The sequence below is a fragment of the Cupressus sempervirens genome, chromosome 5, assembly GCF_028749045.1.
Source record: "Cupressus sempervirens isolate cs-2001-9-10 chromosome 5, ASM2874904v1, whole genome shotgun sequence".
Classification (NCBI taxonomy): domain Eukaryota; kingdom Viridiplantae; phylum Streptophyta; class Pinopsida; order Cupressales; family Cupressaceae; genus Cupressus; species Cupressus sempervirens.
In genome coordinates, this window is record NC_143122.1 from 88130551 (window position 1) to 88151393 (window position 20843).

Consider the following 20843-nt stretch of genomic DNA (forward strand, 5'->3'; position numbering starts at 1 on the left):
CAAGACCCTCTGTAGATTGTTGTCTTTTGTGAGTCTCAGTCAGTAATCGTATGTCTACTATTGGAGTTCATATTCCTATCTTCTTTCAGTTTTGTTTTCTCTACTTTCGTTCTTTCAAGAGAAAAGTGCGCAAAAATCCTAAAAACACCCATCATACTAGGGAGCTGCCCCTCTCAAATGCAGAGGAAGATTATAATTTGACAGCGATCAGTTACACTCTATCCAACTGTTGGCACAGCTGTCACTATTTGCAGGGAGAACAGGGTCATTTTCATTAATTATCTCACAGTGACAAATCTGTTAAGAATTTCTGAAATAAAGCTATGATTAAACTAACCAAAAATTAAGCTTCACAATATAATATTATTGTTTATTATTAAATGTAGACATAATAATATATATAATTCAAATACTATTTAAAACTAAATTACATAAGATTACAGACATGACGAATCTCATAATTATAAAAGGATAGCAAACTAAATTCTAACTAAAGAATGTCTAAAGAATAATAAATCATTAATATCCAGGAGCGAATGACCTCAATTTTTAGGAAAGTCTAGGAAAGCAATTTTTTACAGATTAATTACTCTGGCCCAAGCATATTGCAGGGAAAGTGTTTTCCTCGTGAAAGACACAGAATCTACTCATCTTGAACAACTGTCCTCCCTTGCAAGTACTTTGAAAATAAAGAACCTTAACATACAGTCAAAATACATTCTGCTAGTACTAGAAACAATATTTTAATTGCACAGGAGATTCTCCACTGTTCAAAGTTATACATACAGAATACAAATGGACAGGACAAGGTATGGAAAATTGTACTCTGCACTAACTGATACAATCAGACAAAAATATCCTCGGCATTGTCAAATGAAAAATCCTCATTCTTTGATGTATTTTTATCCTTGGAAAGCAGTGCAGTAAGATCAAACATTGTTTCTCCTTTCTGTTGATGAGCCTGCATAACATAATGAACTGTAAGTTTCAAGTAGTACAGCAATTCCATGATGGAGTTTTCTGGCCAGACATATTCATCATGCTCACCACAGCTTATCCATTTAAAACTATACTATATCTTGTTATCTCTAAGTACATGGAATTGCAAAGCAGTTTACAGAAATATAACATCTTGTAAAGCAATCGAAAAGTCTATCAGCAGTTCCCTGGAAAAGGTTCGATAAATGAAAACATCTCTACTAGTATTATATTGTTGGTGAATGGATTGATATAGCCGGAAAATTCATAGAAATGACTAGCTTTTGTAATATTTAATGAACTTAGTTTAGGTTAGGGATGTTTTTTAGCGGCTTGTCTCTTCCGAAAATGCCACCTGTTTGCAAAAAACAGTAAAACCATAACCGATTTCATGAAAAACAGACCACAAGCTTCTCTTGACAATACATGCATTGTACAAAATCTTTCTGTGCCATTTGTCTATTTTATGAAAGGTTACTTGAGATTAGCAGGGCATCATCTGAATTTTAGGATTTCAAGAATGAGATCAGCTACTTACAGTCAGAAATCCTTTGAATTCAAGAAAAAATTGGAGGGGTTGAAAAAGAAAAAGCGTCAGTCCTAGCTTGGAGAGATACTTGACATGACAACGTGTGGTAGAGTAAATCAATGCTATAAAATTATAAATGATGAACCAAAGCTTGTTAATGATTGATAAATGTAATTTGACAATGAAAGGTTTAAACAACATAAGTAAGGCGAAACAACTCTACAATGATTTGCAAAGCCTCTACCATACTTAAACTAGGCTATTTGGAAATGTTAAGACTGATCCAGTAACTGGACTAAGTCAAAATACCAACCACTCCAAGAAGCACACACCAGAGTTGCACAGAAAAAGCTTGAAAACAATTCAAATAAAAATAAAATAACAGATACTCTTAAAACTGTCAGATTCAAGTCAAAAGCCTATGAGATTTAGCCAACGCACAAGTACCAAATACACCCATGCAGGCTGTGATTGTCAATCAAAGTGAATCCAAAAACAAGAGCAATACTGGAAAGAAAATCCAACGATGTTCACAATGCTCAAACACTTCTGCTGATATCATAAGCACCCTGTATTAGAACTTGGTCACAACCTACACATCTGCTGATCAACATACAATGGCAACCGATCTACTCTTCTGCTGATCAATATGCAGCCAATCAAAAAGATCCCTATTGCAGACAAAGGAAGAAGTTATAAGCTGGGCCAAATTTTTAAGACAGACTTCTGCAATTTTCAGAGAGTTTTGTACCCAGGGATTTCATCAAACAGTTTGTATACTGCTGACCTGGTTATGTTTTAGCAATTTGTTTGATATAATATGATATATACTCATCATAACAGCATTCCACAGTGTATGAATTTATCAATGAATTCATTCATACACGATGTAATACAAAAATTATACAACAGACAAGTTTTCTGTGATTGTTTGCATTGCTGATGCAAGATGCTCAACTCAGAAACAACATATCAGAATGCAACAATTGAAGATTTGATATTCACAAATGTTACCGCTGACTATATTAATCAAAAATTCAAAACACATATCTAAAAGATATACTTTATTTTCTTTCCTCAAGACTAAATTCCCCATGTTACGGCACCCTTAAGCTAAGAGTTGTGATTCCTTCCTTGGAGGTGGCAACTAGTTCTACAATAAGGACTTGGCCTTTTCATCCAAAGTTGAAGCAACTTTGACCTGAATTGGATTTCCTTGGATGCCAAGTCACATTTGAGTGGTTCACACTTACAATGCAACACTCTCAGAACATAGCAGCTGGCAAAAAGTGATAACAATAAGACTTATGCCGTGCTTTTATGCCTCCTTTATGATTCAACTTATTTCCTTTGGGGTTAATAAATCTGTACAGCTCCCCTATACAACTATTTTATGAAGATGGCTGTGAAATGACTGATATCCTGAAACTGGCAGCTTCTAACAATTTTCTTGAAACTTCGTTTAAGCACGACTGTGAATCCTTTGTGAATCTGCCATAGACTTGATTGGAGAGAAATCTAATATCTTCGAAACCAAATATCTAGGGTATGTATTCGAACTTGAAGTCCAAACTTGAAATAAAAGAAATAAATTTCAAGATGTGCAAATAAACCTTTCATCCCTCTTTTAGCAACTTCCTCCAGAACTTTCAAGAAGTTTATAATTTCAGCTTTAATAAAGAATCGTGTATAGGCAACTCCTGCAAAATAGTTTCTGCACAATCTTGAACTATATCTGCAACTTCTTTAGAACTTAGAACATTGACCTCCTTGGGCTCTTTCAGGGAAACACAATATACATACCTCAGTCCTGTTTAATTTTAAAAGGTTGCTTACCAACAGTAACACCTTGAACTATATCTGCAACTTCTTTAGAACTTAGAGCATCAACCTCCTTGGGCTCTTCGTGGAAACACAATATACATACCTCAGTCCTTTTTAATTTTAAAAGGTTGCTTACCAACAGTAACACCTTGAACTATATCTGCAACTTCTTTAGAACTTAGAGCATCAACCTCCTTGGGCTCTTCGTGGAAACACAATATACATACCTCAGTCCTTTTTAATTTTAAAAGGTTGCTTACCAACAGTAACACTACTCAACTTTTGAACTCTTCTAATTCTTTCAAAGGCAGCTTCATAGTCATTACTACCATATTGCCAAGGCCTTTCTAAAATAAAATGAAATACATCCCCATTGAAATGACATTACACCAAACCACATCATATTACTCTACCAATATTAAAATTATTATCATTGAGCAGACACCGTGACTTAATGGCCCTTTTGCAGCCATGGAACTTTGTAGGAGTTGGGATGTGCCATCATTTTCAATGCCACTTTCTTCATCATCTCTATGAAAACCATATTTTTATTGCTACCATTGTTTATAATTAGATTGCAATCTTCACCTCGACTTACATTCAGATTTGAATATGCTCCTCTACCATGGTTCATCTCCTCAATCCTCTCATTTAAAAAGTACTCTCTTTAGCATTCAAAAATTCTATGGATGTATTCATATCATTCTTTATTTCTTTGGCTTGAGCTACAAAAACTCTTTTGTCACTCATTTTGTTTGTAGCTCTTAGACATTCATATACCCTATTGGCTCCCAAATTAACAGTTTTTCAATAATCCAACGATAGGAACAAATACATCTAGGGGCAGCTAATTCTGATTTGCAACATACCTATTCAAACACTAAGGCCAACTATAAGGCTATACTCCTTCTTCAGGGTCTACAAGACTTAGACGGGTGTACCTCAGATTGTTTTATATGGTACTAGTTTCAAAGCATACAACTGAATCTAGACAAAGCAGATAAAACCCTTGTTTCTCCTATACTTATGCAATGACAAAGATGTGTAGTGGCAAATTGCAAATCCTATGAAATCCACAAGCTGAGTGAGGGCATCCTTTCAACTCTTAAACAGAAAGGGAAATGGATAATTGATTTAAGTTTGATATCAGCAAAACCCAAATATGCAGCAGCAAGAACATGTTGATCTTGAAGCTGATCAATGCCTTATCTATTGGGCAGTTCCATAAATGACACACATACATCCATGATAATAGTGATATATTCCATACATCATATCAGATCTATCCTATCACTTTGTGAATCAGATATTAGTGTTCATAAAGACCTCATACTCATGAAATATCCTCCTCATGTAACCTGCAACCCTATCAAATATATCAAACATTTACTTGGCTCTTTGTTCCAACAGCAAAACATATTGAGACATACAACCTTAAGGGGCTGCAAACAGGTTTAAGTTCTTTGTCTTAAACCACAAAACATTGCAAATAACAGAGATAGGAGACAAGAATCAGCATGAAACTAAGAAGTTTGTTTTTTCTTGTATTCATTTTTTTGAAACTATACATTCAAAATGCATGTAAATAACTCATAAAACCACTCAATAGACCAGAACTATCTATATTAGCTTTAATATTGTTGTTCATACAAGAGAGAATGCTGAAGAATGGTGGAATCATAGCAATGGAAAACCTTTGTAGTAGTGAAAAATATCCAATGAACTGGAACCTGATACATCAAGTGTAAGCCAAGTGGTCCCATAGTTGGAAGAGCAATAGAGTCAATCACCAGATGTAACAGATCAGCAAGAAGTTGTTACAACAGAATTGGTCCCATCACGAGGAGATCAATGATAAAGACATTTTGTTGCAAAGATACAAGCAAGCACCAAATTTTGTCTTTTTGTGATAGTGACAACTTTTGTCTTTTTTTAAACCCATTTTGTGCTAAGAATAGCTGTCATTTTCCCTCTATGCCCGTAGCTTGTTGCATCTCACACTATATAAGTGAGTTCCCAAGGCTAGAGGATGGTTTGAAGTCTGTATATTTTTAGTATTATGCTATTTTGCAGTCAGTCCAGAGAGTCTCTATGTCAACTTTATGATATATTCAATTTTGTAATCTGAAAATACAAATTAATCTTGAATGACAATTTGTCATATCTTGAGTTATCTTTGAGTTTATACCAGTAATGTATGGTTTTCAAGGAAGATTAATACAAAGGAATGCTCTGCAATATCTGTGTCTCAATTTTTGTCTCCTTTTTCATATGTCTGAGATTTTGGGATTGAAATGAACCAGGTTCTTTCATTTTAATGCAACTTGGATAGGTTGTATATCTTTTTAATGATTGCTTTTAATTCAAGGAGTTAAGTAATTGCTTTCATGAATTGATAGGGTTTCTAGGTGTATAGGAGGGATATTATAAGAATGAAATTTAGGGTTAGCTACTAATAAATTTGATTGCAAAGCAATTAAATAGGTCAATTCTTTACTGATGTGACTCTATTTAACAATGGATAAGACACTGATCATCAATTCAGACGCAAATTGATAAGTTCATATGGTTGCACAAAGCACAATTTAAATTAAATCAAATCAATCTTTACTTTTCTATATGAAGAACCAAACTGCTGCTTATTGCTTATTTGTAATAGTCTCCCTATGAATTATAGTTAGCTGTTGTAATCAAGGATTCATTATAAATCTAAGAAGAATTGTGACCATTTTCTGCTACAGGGGATAAATTTGAAGAAGAAAGTGCAAGTGAATGAGATCTGAAGAAATTATCCAGTCATTTCATCCCTAAGGTGCACTCGCCTTGGCCCTGCAGACCCTAAAGTGTAGAGAGTCCTTGTGATTTTATTGACATTGGTCTAGATCTGAAGAAATCCTGCTGAGTATGGGATCTAGCTAGTCCTTAGGCTCGTTTTTGTCTTCTGAATCCTAGTATTGGGTCATTTGCAACCTGGTAGTGTTAAAACACCAACATACCCAATGCCCATGTGCTCATCCATGTCCACTAGATTGGCTTACCAAAACCTCTACTTCTACCATGACTTTCTTGTTGCTTTCTGGGCATCTTATCTTCAGCCTTCAATGCATGCCAGTACACTTCCTCTGCCAATCTAACACCAAGCTTACAAATTTTATCTTGAATTGTTAAGCAGATTAATATAACTTGAAACAATTTCATCAAAAAATTTCGAATGATCAGTTTGGATTATCAATTTCAAGAATTTTTCTGTGTATCCGTTCCCATCCAATTCCTTCTGATGGATATTTTGCAAGTTTTAATTAGCATAATAGAATAGTTATAAGGCAATAATTTATGTTTCATCTTACTTCCACACTCTAATTCTAATGATGCATGACCGTTCAGTTTAGTAAAGACAAACTTACTCTTATGGGGTCTTTGATTTGCTCCGGATCGTAATATGTGTCCATGCCTGATATCTAGCTGATTAGCTCTTCGATATTTAGACTACCAACATAATTGTGTAAAATTATTCTAGGCTTGCTTCCTATTTCAGCAATAGCTCTAATTACCCTTTCTTCAAATTCTCTCCTTTACTCTCATTCTTCTCCCTCTGCATTTTCTTCTGGATCACTCACTTCTGCCACCACCTTTACATTCAAGTCTATAAGCCTTTAATGGCTTCCAATAAGTCTACACATCCATTATCTCTAGGGTCTCTTCCACATCAAACAGGTACATCTATTTCTTTGTTTCTATAGGCCATTCCTCAACTCCCAGACATCCTAGTCAGCTCTGATACCACTTGGTATAGGAACTGGAGTGGGTCAATTCAAATATCAACAGATTTTATGCAGCACAGACTAGAGTTTCATGGTACAAGCTCGAAACAATTCAAATAAGAAAATGGACCCAAAGCCTACTAAAATTTTAAAAACCTTCAAATTATAAGTACAAAGCCAGTGAGGTTCAGCCTTGGCATAAGGCAGACATAGTCCTGACTCCTAAATACAGCTACACAGGCTGTGACAGCCAATCACAATGAGTTCCAAAAGCAAACAGAAAATTGGAAAGCAAATCCTAATAACCTGGGCTCATGATGTTCTGCTGATATCACAAACACTCTGCCTCAGAACTCACTCGCTCCAACGTACGCTTCTGCCGATCAACATGCAGCTAATTCCGAAAACCTCTGTTGCAGACACAAGAGGGCAGACCTTTTATTGCAGGCAGAAGATGTTGTCGCCAAATGTTATGCGGTTACCTTTTTATATGGGGCCTGTATCTAGTACTCGGAAACTTCCTGAACTCAAAAGAATGAAACGAAATGTGATTTGCTTTAACTGTCATTTAATCTCCATGCTCTTGACACCAGACATTAAATGAGAAAGTTATTGCATCACCTATTCAATTAGAAAATACTAACTTGGAATTTTATGTTCCATGTCAGACACCTACAGACAACACAGGACAAAAAGTTAGAACTAAAAGTAGTTTTCTTCTCTCTTTTTCTTTTCTTTTAAATGTTGATTGCCTTTGGACGACAAGGTGCTCCAGCATTATAGATAATCAGCTGTAAACAATTAACCAATTCCATTGTCTGAAATGATGCCTCCTTCCGTTCTCAAGAAATCCTTTTACTTGTTGAAAACATAAAAACAAAGTGAAAGATACTTGTAATAGAAGATAGGATTAGATAAGTTCCCTACAAAGTCAACAGTTGCCGGATGTCTTGAAAGCATTACGACAATGATATTGGGAAAAACAATGACAATAGATGTTTTATTATTTAGAGAAAAGAATGGCCACTACAACAGTGAGAAAGAGCAAACATTACCAAGAGTAAAAAAAAGACTGGAGAAGCTGCAAAGGACTAAAAATTTTATGTTTCAAAGCAACAATTGTGGTCCTTCATCTAGATGATTAATAAGAAAATAGATAAGATCAGCAATGAGTTGAAAAATAGAGGCATTCATTTTTAAATACAGAGTCATTAATTTAATCCAACTTGAGATTTGAGCAAAGAATAACTGATCTTCGTCTGAAACAAATAATAAAGAATCTTAATGTTCATTGGAGGACCCATTATTCATTTGCTCAAACCCTCATGATAAATTTAATTAATGATTCTTTCTTAAATAATTAAATACCTTAATCATTTACTATTGTATATGGCCCTTGATTACTACATATTGTTGGTACTGGTGATCTCGATTCTCTCGATAAGGAGCCCTGGTTTGTTTGATCCTGACGGCAGACTATAAAATATAGTTTGAAAGGTCAAATTTTCGGCTCTTGCTCCTAGTTTGTCTCGAAGTCTTGTTTCCTAAATAGTATAGAATGCATAAGCCTAAAGTCTCTTAACATTATAAAGATCTTGAAGGTTATCATCGTTATACTGAGCTATATGGAAAAAAACACTAAAACTTCACCAGTAGCTTCAGATTAGGCAAACAAACGACTCATCAACGTTTCAAGGAAATTGTTGAAGTTTACAATCAACAGAAGACATTGAATATGATCCACACAAGCTTATTAGCCTGTCTTGAAATAGTTACGAGACCCCTGTCAAATTATCCCATGATGGAGACATTGGAAGTGTCACTAAATTAACCAACCCCTATCTCTGGCAATGTGCCCCTAAATTGTGAAGGAACACTACCGCACATAACCTATGTAACAGCTGCAACTTGGCGCAGATTAGTTTTACAGTCCACCTTTATTTGGATGAAATCATGAGATATTTTAAACTGCACAACAGAAAACATTTTGAGAACAGAGAACATTCACTGCGCACGATATGGAAACGGGGAAAATTTACGACTCCGATGATACTTACATAGCTTGTCGGTCCAATCTCCATAACTTCTTTGAGGACATCCCTCGTAATGTTTCCCTTCATCTGGAACCACAAACGAAGCTATTATTGTCAAACCTAGGGATTTGAAACACGAATAGGGAAAAAGCATAACCAGACAATTCGTTAATTTATTTTTTCTCCAGAATCCCTGGCTAATGCAGAAGACCCTAGAAATGAAAAAACTCAGATAATATACATTCAATCCAATTTTTATTCTAAATCTGTCATTAAACATGATTAGAAATAGCATTGGATATTCTGCATATTACATATCACCGAATTTCATCTTCAATACTACTCCTATTTCTCTAATTCTGAGATTTATCGTGACTAGAAACAACAATGTGTTTTCTGATGTTTTAAAAATGCCATAGATCTTACTCCTGAAGCCGAGAACAGGGGTATTCTTTGCCGTTCAATCACATACCCTCCATTTTTCCAAAGTTGAACCCATATTCCTATGCCATTTCTATTGCAGAATGAAAATACCATTCTAACGTTCTGCAGAACCTACCTCTGAAGAATTGTATTCCTTTTCAAATTCAGTCAGGGTGGCTTTCGCAACCATGGCTTCAAACTCTTTCCCAACATTAGAAAGATCAGAAGACTTGGAATGACTGCCGCAGCTTCCTCCACTGCTACTGCTACTGCTACTGCTACTGCTACTTCCACTGCCACCACAGCAACTTCCCCCGTTGCTTGCAGAATTCGCCACAATTAGTCTTAGGCTTCGTTTGTTTTGTTGGCTCGTTCTCCTGGAAATGTTTGAACGTGTAAACAGAGCTGAAACTTGTGATATACTATGTTTGGAAGATGAAAGAGCTGTGGGAACATTGTAGGGGGAAGCCATCGCCATTCTCAGGACCAGGCGGAAGCACAAAACCAGCAAAATGGAAAGGCGTCCGCAAGATATTTTGTAATTATCTCGTGAGGCCTTTTATTTTATTGGATACGGTGGGATTTTCTCGCGTCGAATGAGGTATCCATCTAATCTGAAAGTGTTGGTTCTAATTATGAGAATGAGGTATTCATCTTTTTTTGATGGAGGTTATCCACAAAGAGGTTTTAGGTAACTGATACGGGCCCACACATGCTTGAAACCTCTTCCGCTAAGAGCCATGCTGCCAAATTCGTTCGGGGCACGATCCCGGCCTCATCCCTTATGATGTCTTTGGGCCTTGCACTCGGCAAGACTTGATCCTTGGTGGGCTCTTTGTGAGCCATTCAACTTCACTAGTAGACCAAGGGCCTGTTGACGAATGAGGTATTCATTTAAAAACAAATACAATTCTTATAATTTAGCAAAAGAATATATTAAAAAAGCTGTCTTTTCAAAAGAGAAAATGATATAACTATTCTGAGGAAATTAAAATAGGACTAGATTTGACACTACAAGAATTTTCATAATCACACATGTACAAATGCCTCTCTCAGAGGAGAGAGAAATAAGGATAAGAACCCCCATAAATAAATAGATCTATATAAATTATGAATTCTCAAAGATAAAACATGATTCACTACTTCCAAACATTTTTTTCCATTAAGAAGAAAGAGATCTACATATGAATAAAGAAGCCACTCATGCAAACTATTAGTATGGAAAGGTTAATTTTTAACTAATTCTTGAGTGTTTGAGTGTGGACCTATTCACATGTTTTTGATATTAATTAGTAGCAAAAACTAGGGACCTAACCCCTTACTATAGAACAACCCAAGGGTGTACAATCACAACATAATAACAACACATAAATGTTAAAACTAGCCTATAATAGATCTATTAATAGAAAAAAACATAGGTCATAGATCAGTAGCTTGTGCAAATGAGAGTTAGCACTATCATACCAAGTTTTATCAAAGAAAGGAGAGTAAACACAAAAACCACTTAGAAACAAACTAGTGAAACCAAAGTTGTGGCATTGACAACAAGAGTTCAAACTTGGGCTAAAGGCATAAATAAAAAGAATATTTATAGATGAGTCAGGAGTCTAAACCCCATTAAATCTTAAGAGAGGAAAATAGATCACAACCCAATTAATGCAACACATTAGATTGATCATCAATAAAGAATTTGAACTAGTTCTTATAGTTTGACTCCTACTCATTTTCACCCAAAATCTTGTGTTGTAGAGCAAATAAAGGTTGTCAAGTTGTGCATTGTAGCCAAGGATTAAATTTGGAAATGTTAACCAAATTCCTTTTGGCCTTACACACCCTAATCTTGAGAGTATTCACATCATTTTATAGGCATGTCAAATCAATGACCAAATCCATGTTAAATCAGATGGGTTTTGGCAAGTCAGTTCCTAAAACAGGAGCTTCCTCCTTCAAATTATCACTGTTAAGATATTGAATGTGGAATTATCTAAGATTCCATTTTCATCAATCCATGCGACATCATCTTCCTTGTTATTGGTTTGCTAATTTCCCCCATCAATAACCTAGTTCTTATGTTCTCTATCCTCTTTAGAATCATGATCCTCAAGCATCCTTTTTCCTATTTTTTGCAAACATATTTGTTAATCTATTAGATCTATGGGGGGCTTTATGTTCCTCGTACACTTCCTCATTGACATGGGTGCTAACCTCTTGAACAAATAATTCAACTTTCCTGGCAAGGGAAGAAGTTTTTATCTTTCTTGTCAGATGTTAAGAGAAGACAATCTTTATTCTTAGGCATTATGCTTGTTGGTAAGTTGGCTAGTATGGACCTATGGATGTTGTCATATATGGAAACACTCTTATCAATTAAGGTTGCAAGAAGTAAAGGTACAATTTGGTTATAGTTGATGAAGAAATTGTCTAAGTATAACAAAGAGTATCTCTCAATAGAGGAGCAGTTTTAGTTAGTGAGCTTCACTAGAAGCAGAAATATGGCCACATTTGGAATATGGTACAATGGAAACTAGAGATGAGATATTTATGTTTGCTAGTATTAGTATGACAATTGGAATGAGTTTTTGTTAGAAAGCATGAAGTTAACTTTTTTTTGTGAAGCTAGAGTATGAGTTAAAGAATGAATAATTTGGCTAAGAAATTGAATTGTCTTGACAATTCAAGAACTTGCCAATGAAGGGACGACATCCCAAATGTTAACTTTCACTTAGTAGATTGTGATAAAAAGTTTTGATAATTGATTCCACATTTGCTATTCAGGTCTGCAGGACAAAGTAAATGAAAATGGTATATAATAAGATATTTTGGATATGTAAACATGGTAATGTTATTGTTATGTTATGTGAGCTTTACTTATGTTGGTATATGTATGTATTGATGGTTAGATGCGATAAAATATAATATTGGCATGATCAGATGTGAGGAACACACAAGGACTAATCATATATTGAAGATATTAGCATAGTCAATTTTGGTTTAGTATCTATATCTCCTATATAAATTTTAATTCATTATATGAGCAATGATCTCCCTTTTCAATTCAATACCTAAGAGGGTTGAGACCTCTAACAAGGTCTAGTCCTCTAATAAAGAATGATGTACTAAATGTATGCAATGAATGGTTAACATGGTCAACACTTCTTACAAAGTATTTTTCATTGGTGCATCTTTTTGTGGGTATCATCCCCACCAAGGTTTTCTCTTAGGTAGGGTTTCCCTAGTTTAAAAAATATAGTGTTATGATTTTCATTGTGGTGTGCGATTTACTTTTTAGTTTGATTACTTATGCAAGTTTATGTTTTATTGTTGATATCCATAATTGGGGGAAAAAGTATAGGAATGTTGATTCACTGCAACCCCCCCACCCCCCAAAGTATTCCCTATTTCTAAAAATTGGTATTAGAGCATAGTTACTTAGAAGAAGTTTAACAACTTGAGGATAATCATAATGGATTCAGTAGTTATGAAAAGAAACTGTGAAGGAAAACTTGAGGAATTAGATCAAGGGAATAATAAGAGGGAGAGATTGAATATTAAGCTCAAAGATGCACAACATTATATGAAGAAGTGTAAGGATCAAATAGATGCTTCAAGGGCCAAAAGAAAATATTTAGTTGAACATATCAAGGAATTAGATATTTTTACAAAACTAAAGGACAATCAAGCACTAAAGCATGAACTTGAAGTCAAATCACTCAAGTTAGTTAAGATATCAGATGAGAAAAAATCAGAGAAAGATAAGTTTGAAGTAGATCTAAAAGGTAAAACTATTGAATTTAAGGATTTGATCACCCAACTTACAAAGTTAAAATTAGAACTTGAAGACTCAAAGCTTAAGTACACAGAAATTGAGAAGTTTAATAATATTTTGAAATAAAAACTTGTAGAGACAAAGTTACATCTTGATAAGTTATATTTGAGTATATAGGCCAATGCCTGACCGACCAATCATCTATCTCAATCGAGCATTAGTCATATATTAACATAATGATAAATTAATGTTACAAAAGCCTAAGGGAGATATAATATATATTGGTTATATTGAAGGAGGATGGTCTAAAGAATCTGACAAAGAACGTGAACAAGATTCAAATCATATATCAAATTGGATTGAGCAACCTAAAGAGCATAGGAAACCATTCAAGGGGATATATTATGCATGCAAAGAATATGGACACATAAATAAATATTGCAAAGGTAACTTGGATACAAAATATTTTACTAGATAACATTTCAATTTTTGGATCTATGGACATAAATCACATGAATGCAAGAAACCTAATCAGAGATCTAGTGTGAGAACAAGTGAGAGATCTAATATGATAGAAAGAAGACCTTTAAGAATGAAAATTGGTATAAATAATGGTTTCATAGGCTACAAGCGTAATAAATTTGGATACATATCCAAAGATTGCAAATTGCAAGTCAATCAGAATGGACCATGGTATGTGAGTTCTATTGTTACATGTTATATTATAATTGTAATAATTAGGGTCATGCAACTAGGTTTTGTAGATTTAATAGATTTGTAAACAAAATGATAATACCTAATGTCATAAGGAATAATTATGTTGGAAGAAGAAGCATCAATGTTAGCAAAACTCACTATGAGAGAATTGATAAAACATTTATAAAAGAAGGAAGTGTTGCAAACACTAAGGTATGGAAGGAAAAGGATCAAATAAACATAGAGAAAAAAGGGGAAGCAATGTCAAGCTTTGAACCCTCTTCTTCAACCTAAATAGCTATAATAGCTACGAGGGGAGCATTTAACAAAAAAATCATCAGAGATCTAAATAGTTAAGGTAAGAAAAGTTGATATAGGGTATTTAAGGCATCACATATCTTATATCTCAGTTCGCGGATGTTCATTTGATAATATGGAAGTTTGCCATGAGTTTGAGCATGTTCTACTATAGTCTATCAACTTTTTGTACTTTACTAAATGCATTAATTAGAGAAAGGTTATGCTAAGAATCTAAAGGGTAAATTTAGGTTTGTTATCACCATTCAAGCTTTGAAGTCATCATAGAGCCCAGATTAAAGATTTGAAAGGAGATCTAGTAGTTTAAAAATATTTGTAGAAATCCCTAACACAATCATCATGAGGTATTTTCCATATTGTAAACTTCTTAAGTAAAGAGGGATAGGGATTGAACCCATACAACCAAAATAACCAACAAGATCATAGAAGTAACATAAAGCCAAAAAGATATGCAAAAAGGAATTCACGAGAGGTGAATTCAAAAGGCTTTTGAATGGAGCTACAACTAGAAGGACTGAGGATCCACCAACTAAGAGATTACATTTTGAAAAGCATAGGGGTTTAGGGAGGAACCCCAAACCAAACACCAAAGAAAACCCCTTCCTCCTAAGAAAGGAGGGGCAAGGAAGAAGAACAAAGAGGGAAACCATTAAGAGAAATCAAAACTCTAGCTACACCAAAAGGTAATAGAAAACCTCCTAAACTAAACATAAAATACATTAATCAACAAGAAGGAATCATGTAGAATCCAACAACTAAAAAAAGAGGCAATCCACTTTGAAGAGGAGTGAGAATGAATAGTCACCTAAAGGAAGGTATCCAACTAGAAACAAATCTACCACCCAACATATGTGTGAGGAAGGGCACCCACAACCACAAAAATCTTCTTTCCAACAATAATCCACCTCCAAAGGATGTGCTCCACCACAATAGGAGCTCCCACCTGAAAAGGAAACCTAAAAGAAGAGAATAATGAAAATAATGTAATATCTTCCACAAAGAAACCAGGTGATATCTTGCTTCTATAGAGAATGGATCACCCTTAATAAGAGCCTTTCATGGATATAACCAACCAGGGCCAACCTTCAAAAAGAAAAAGGAAGAGAAGGGGAAATGTCAAGCCCCTTAACCGAATCTAGCCTCTAAAAACTAAAGGTACCAAAGAACAAGGAATATAAAAAATCCTCTTCAAACCTACCAAATTGAGCAATGAAGACAAGGAACTACTACATAGTAGAGGAGAAGAAATACATCTAGTAAGCTACCAAAAGTTGTACCACAAGGAAAAAACCACAGAAGGCCTCCACAATATTCAATAAGAAAACCCAAAAGCACCTAGTAATAAGACAATGTCAAAGAGAAAAGGAGAAACCCTTACATAAATGACAAGAACCCCAAGATCCCAACAACCAGATTTGGACCAACAAATCCTTAATGATAGAGGAATCACTATAAAAGAGAAGGCTCATAAACTCAAAAAGAGTTAGGGTAGTAGATAACCAAAAAACCCAAAAGTCTGAAATAAATACCAAAAGTAGTACTCCAACAAGCAATCCAAATCACTTAGACAAGGGCATAAACCACACCAAAAAAGGGTACCCACAAAGCAAAGGGGAATAGAACAAAGGCTCCCAACAAACAACCAAAGAGATTCCCTAAACTAGATGTAAAAGAAACTTGGCAAGAAAGAATATAACCGTTTCCACATAACCCATAATAAATCTGAAATAAACATGGAATTAAAATCCACATGTAAGAGAATAGACAACATACCCACAAAATTGTGACACAAGATATACTCTGGGAAACCATCATTGAGGGAAAAACCTAGCCTCCAAAAGCATCCATCACCATGTATTATTTAGCAAAAAATACCATTGCAATACAACCATGGAAGCCTTCATGGCCATAGCCACAACCGAGCAAACTATGTGAACAAGCATGAATCCTCACATCCCATGCCATGCTTCCAACCTTCACAAATGCTCCCTTGGCTAACTTGTCAAGCCTTGTCCCGCTCGACTCTTGCCTTTCTCACTCTTACTCTACAATAACTAACCTTGTGGCTACTTATATAATGGCAAGTCCCACAAAACCACTAAGTGGTATTACATAAACCATGTGCTACCTAACCCACTCACCCCACATTTAATATTGGGCATTTAATTCTTTTCCCCGATATTAAATAATTACATGAAATATTTTCACAATGTTAAATACAACTCATCAAGAATATTCCATGGGAATCTTTACATGTTGCACATCCATCTTAATAAAATATAACAATATTATGCAATGTGTGCAACACCCATTATCTCAACACTAGATAATATAATCAGATTGTCCTTCTAGTAGAGAGATCCAAAAAATAAGCCCATGCAACCACACAACCAATAAAAAATAGAGCCCAAACCAACAAGACACTTGGGTCTCCATCATCATCCCCAAAATCTGTTGACTCCTCATCATTTCTAGAAACCCTAGTACATATGCCCATTTCATCATTGCCCATCTAATAATAGGGGAATTGGACAAGATAAAAGTTTATTCTTCGATATTGTAAAGTTGTTTTTTTGTTATCAATTATATATTTTCGAAGTAATTTGAGATGGATAAGCCTCAATTATATAATGTTAAGGGTGGGCCTAGGTATTAGTTCAATAAACATATATGATTGTATCTATGGAAGACAATTCTACTAATGTATTTTCACAAACCCTAGAAGGAGTTTTATATGTGATGCAGGAGCATCCTAGGGAAGTCTGCAATCCTGTATGCAGGGGCTTCAAGCTTGGATTTGTGGAGTTATGGTTTGCACGGTTGGGGTTGTGTTCGAGATATATTGGGTAACTTTATCCTAAGTACGTATAGAGTTTGGAGTTATCATCTTGGAGTTAGAGAGATTTTGGTGACTATTGGTCGTGTGTTCTTGATTTTCTAGTGGACTTTGGAGATTGTATTCGTAAGCTTCAATTTGTGGGAGTTGGCATGTGCATTCTTGGATTTTGATCCTTGGTTGGCACATGGACCTATGTCTAAGTGTGTGTATTCTTATGTGTTCTTGTGAGTTAGTTATGCATTGTAAACTTGGGGTTTGTCCTAAGTATTTACTTTATGTTATGTATTTAATTTTTGTAGCCAAGCTGACTTGTGGCTTGAGGGTGTATTTAATGTAAGTGTTTAATTAATGTAATTTGACTAGGCCGACTTGTGGCTTGGTTTAGTATAAGTAGAGGATCTTGTGAAGTCTAGAGTCATTGTCATTCATAATGGAGAAGAATGAGCATTTGAGATAGTGAAGTTTGAGTAGAACTAGTAGCTAATTGTGGCTTGTGAAACAAGAAGGTTGCTTGATGGCTTGTGAGCACAAGTTTAGATTCTTCTTGGAGTTCTCTACTAGGTCATGGATTTGCGCTAGCTAGTGGTTTGGATCTTGTGAGATCTTGCTGAACTTTTATTCTAATTGTTGATATATTTGGCCATAACCTAGAAGGTCTTACATTCGAGAATGTTGGATGAAAATATTATTATGAGTATTGGTATTGTATGGATCTAAATCTCTATGTTATTGTTTATATTTTTTTGTGTGGTTGTTTGCTAGGGGCTAGGTCATCTCCTTTGGGGATTCTCTTGCCTTGCATTACGTCAACATGTGGAAGACATTAGAGCCAATATACACTATAAAGTTGATTCAATTGGAAATAAAGACATAAGGGAAGACTTATCAAAGATTTGTGATCATGATAAGACCCTTAAACCCTAAATTGCACATGTGGGTAACCTAATTGTTTTACACTATATGGATTATGAATTAACTGAAACAATCCTTACAAATTTACACCAAAGATTCAAATAATAGAAGTTGAGGTCACACGTAAACCTCTCCAAGGAACTAGAAGATTTGCAAGGACTCATCCTATAATGAAGATCAAAAGACCAATTGAGAAAAAACCTACAAGGACTACAAGGAAGAAGGGAAAGGCCCAAGGCCCTAGCCATAACAAAGTAAAGATCACAAAAAAAAAAGAATTTGGAAAAGGGAAACAAATATGAAGACAAAGGGACTAAAGCAGATGAACATGTGACTATAGTTACTTTTGAGGTAGAAGAGAATGATACTATAGAAGAGAGGAAGAAGTTAAATCTAGATGTAAGGACAATCACAACAAGGATTAAAAAAGAAGGTAAACTTGATTCGATAAAAAAATAATACTTGAGGTATGATGATAATGACCAAGAAACCATTGATAATTTAGTTCTTAAGTATTTTTTGAATTTTAAAAGAAATCTAGTAGAGATTAAGGGTATTATTCTTGATCCTCTATTAGAAAAATTGGATGTAAAAAGATAATGTGCTTTAGAATAGGATAAAAATATTAGAGAGGATAAGTTGTGTGAACTTTTCACACTTATCAATAATGATGAAAATAAGTAAATTCTAGAGAAGGAAAGGCTAAAGATGAGAACCAAAATGAGATTGGTAAAGATCATGGAAATAATGTATATTGAAATTACAAAGGAAACAAAGAAAACATTGATTAATATCTTGAATGAACCAAGTTCAAGCACATACCATATCATTTAGTCCATACATAGATCAATTAGTATTACAATCAAGGAACCATATGTTAATCATGTCAATGGATCAGATGATTTAAACCAGTTCTACAACATAATAAAGAAACCATACTTCTTTGTGAGTGACTTCCCAATTACTTTAGATGCCACAGGTCTAATGAAAAAGAGAAGTAACATGAAACTTTTGAGGATAACCTGATGAATACTAAGGAAATGCAAGAAACCATGATGTAAGCAATAGATCAAGAAGAATAAATTGGAAGTGATGAAGGAGAGTAGGAAAAGCAAGATGGCCAAGGTCAAAAGGATATGGTTTATGATCAAACAAAGATTAGGCCTATGGAAAATGAAGATACACCTTCATTTCCCATAGTATATACTAGTACACAAGTCCACTCCATTAGAACAAATAACAACTACACAAGACAATATCCTTGTTGTGAAAAAGAAGGTACTTGTTTCAACACCCACTACACTCAGCTCATCATTACAGTGATTGTTCGCAAGTTACCACATCTAAGACATTTAAATTTTGGTAAAAGAGAACATGGATGAGAATACACTTTTGATTTTATCAATATTTTCATTTCCAAAGCCAAAGAATTATCAGAGAAGAAGTCACAGAGACTTGTAAAAATATTGGAGTGAGCTTTTGATAGGTTACAATAGACTTTCCTAGTACCAAGGACACTTAAATGCACTAATATCACAGAGAATCTAAAAAAGTTATTTGAGAATCATTATTCTACATTAGCAAGAATCAGCTTAAGGCAAGAGCTAAAATGAAATTTGAAGAAGGACAATTTCATAAATTTTGTGTGAACATTACTAATGATGTACAAGTCATAGATAAATTTGTTAAAGAGATAAGAGGTTATGCATAACTAGTTAAGAAGGTTTATATTACTTGCACAAGGCCAATAAAACATGTTGAAGATATCATAAAGTGTATCAAGGAAGATGAAGAAAATATAGAGAAGCTAGAAAATGAATTTGAGAAGAAAGAGTTAAGTGTAATTGAGATGGACGAGGCAGTAAATAAGACATTTGATGATAGCAACATATTACAAAGAGAAAGGGGCAAAATTTTAGAGAGATTTTCTCTATTTTGAAGTCTCTTGACTCCTAAATTAGAGTCTTTAAATAAAACTTATGAGGAATTCAAACCACTTGACCTAAATGGAGCTTAAATTACAACTTATACCATATGTGCTATTATGCATGTACAATGCAAAGATGAAGTTTTTGTATAAATATTGTTTTGGTCAATTTTTTAAAATTTGAAGTTTTGATACTTAGCCATTTTTCATTAAAGTGTTGTCATTAATGCCAAAGGAGGAGAGTATTGTCAAGTTAGATATTATATGGATGTTGTCATTTATTAGTTAAGGTTGCATGAAGGAAAGGTAGAATTTTGGTTATAGTTGATGAAGATATTGTCTAACACAAATTATATGTTAGCAAAGGAATAATTTTAGTCAATTGATTTCATTGGAAGTGGATATATGGCCACAATTTTGGAATATGGTATAATAGAGATGGCATATGAGGTATCTATGTTTTGTAGTATTATTATGACATTTGGAATGAGTTTTGGATGGAAATCATAAATTTAGTTTGTTATCATAGAGCTAGACTATGGGGAAAAAAATGAACATTTGGCTAAGGATTTGGGTTATCTTGCCAATTCAAGTAAGTGACAATGAAGGGATGACATGTTAGATGTTAAACTTCACATAGAATTTTGTGATCAATTTTTTGATAAAAAGTATTTGCACGCTTTTTTATTTAGATTGATTGGACAAAGTAAATAAAAAGGGTATATTATAAGAAGACATTATGGATATGCAAACTACGTCAATGTTATTATTATGTTATGTGAGCTTTGTGTATGTTGGTATATGTATATATTGACAGTCATATGTGATAAGGTGTTA

General features: G+C 34.4%; 1 protein-coding gene across 2 annotated transcripts; it reads right to left on the bottom strand.

Moving 5' to 3' along the window:
* Window positions 1-724: 724 nt before the first annotated feature.
* On the bottom strand, window positions 725-10186 carry LOC149554679 (uncharacterized). 2 transcript variants are annotated; one of them, XM_089828736.1, is made up of 3 exons: window positions 9685-10186; window positions 9150-9212; window positions 725-961 (listed from the first exon to the last, which is right to left on the bottom strand). In XM_089828736.1, the coding sequence occupies exons 1-3, from the start codon at window positions 10024-10026 to the stop codon at window positions 845-847; spliced, it is 522 nt and encodes a 173-aa protein (XP_089684862.1). In that variant the 5' UTR covers window positions 10027-10186; the 3' UTR covers window positions 725-844. The 2 variants fall into 2 exon arrangements, with proteins under 2 accessions (XP_089684862.1, XP_089684863.1); XM_089828737.1 differs by lacking the exon at window positions 725-961 and adding an exon at window positions 8756-9060 and having other exon boundaries at window positions 9685-10176.
* Between the last annotated feature and the right edge of the window lie 10657 nt (window positions 10187-20843).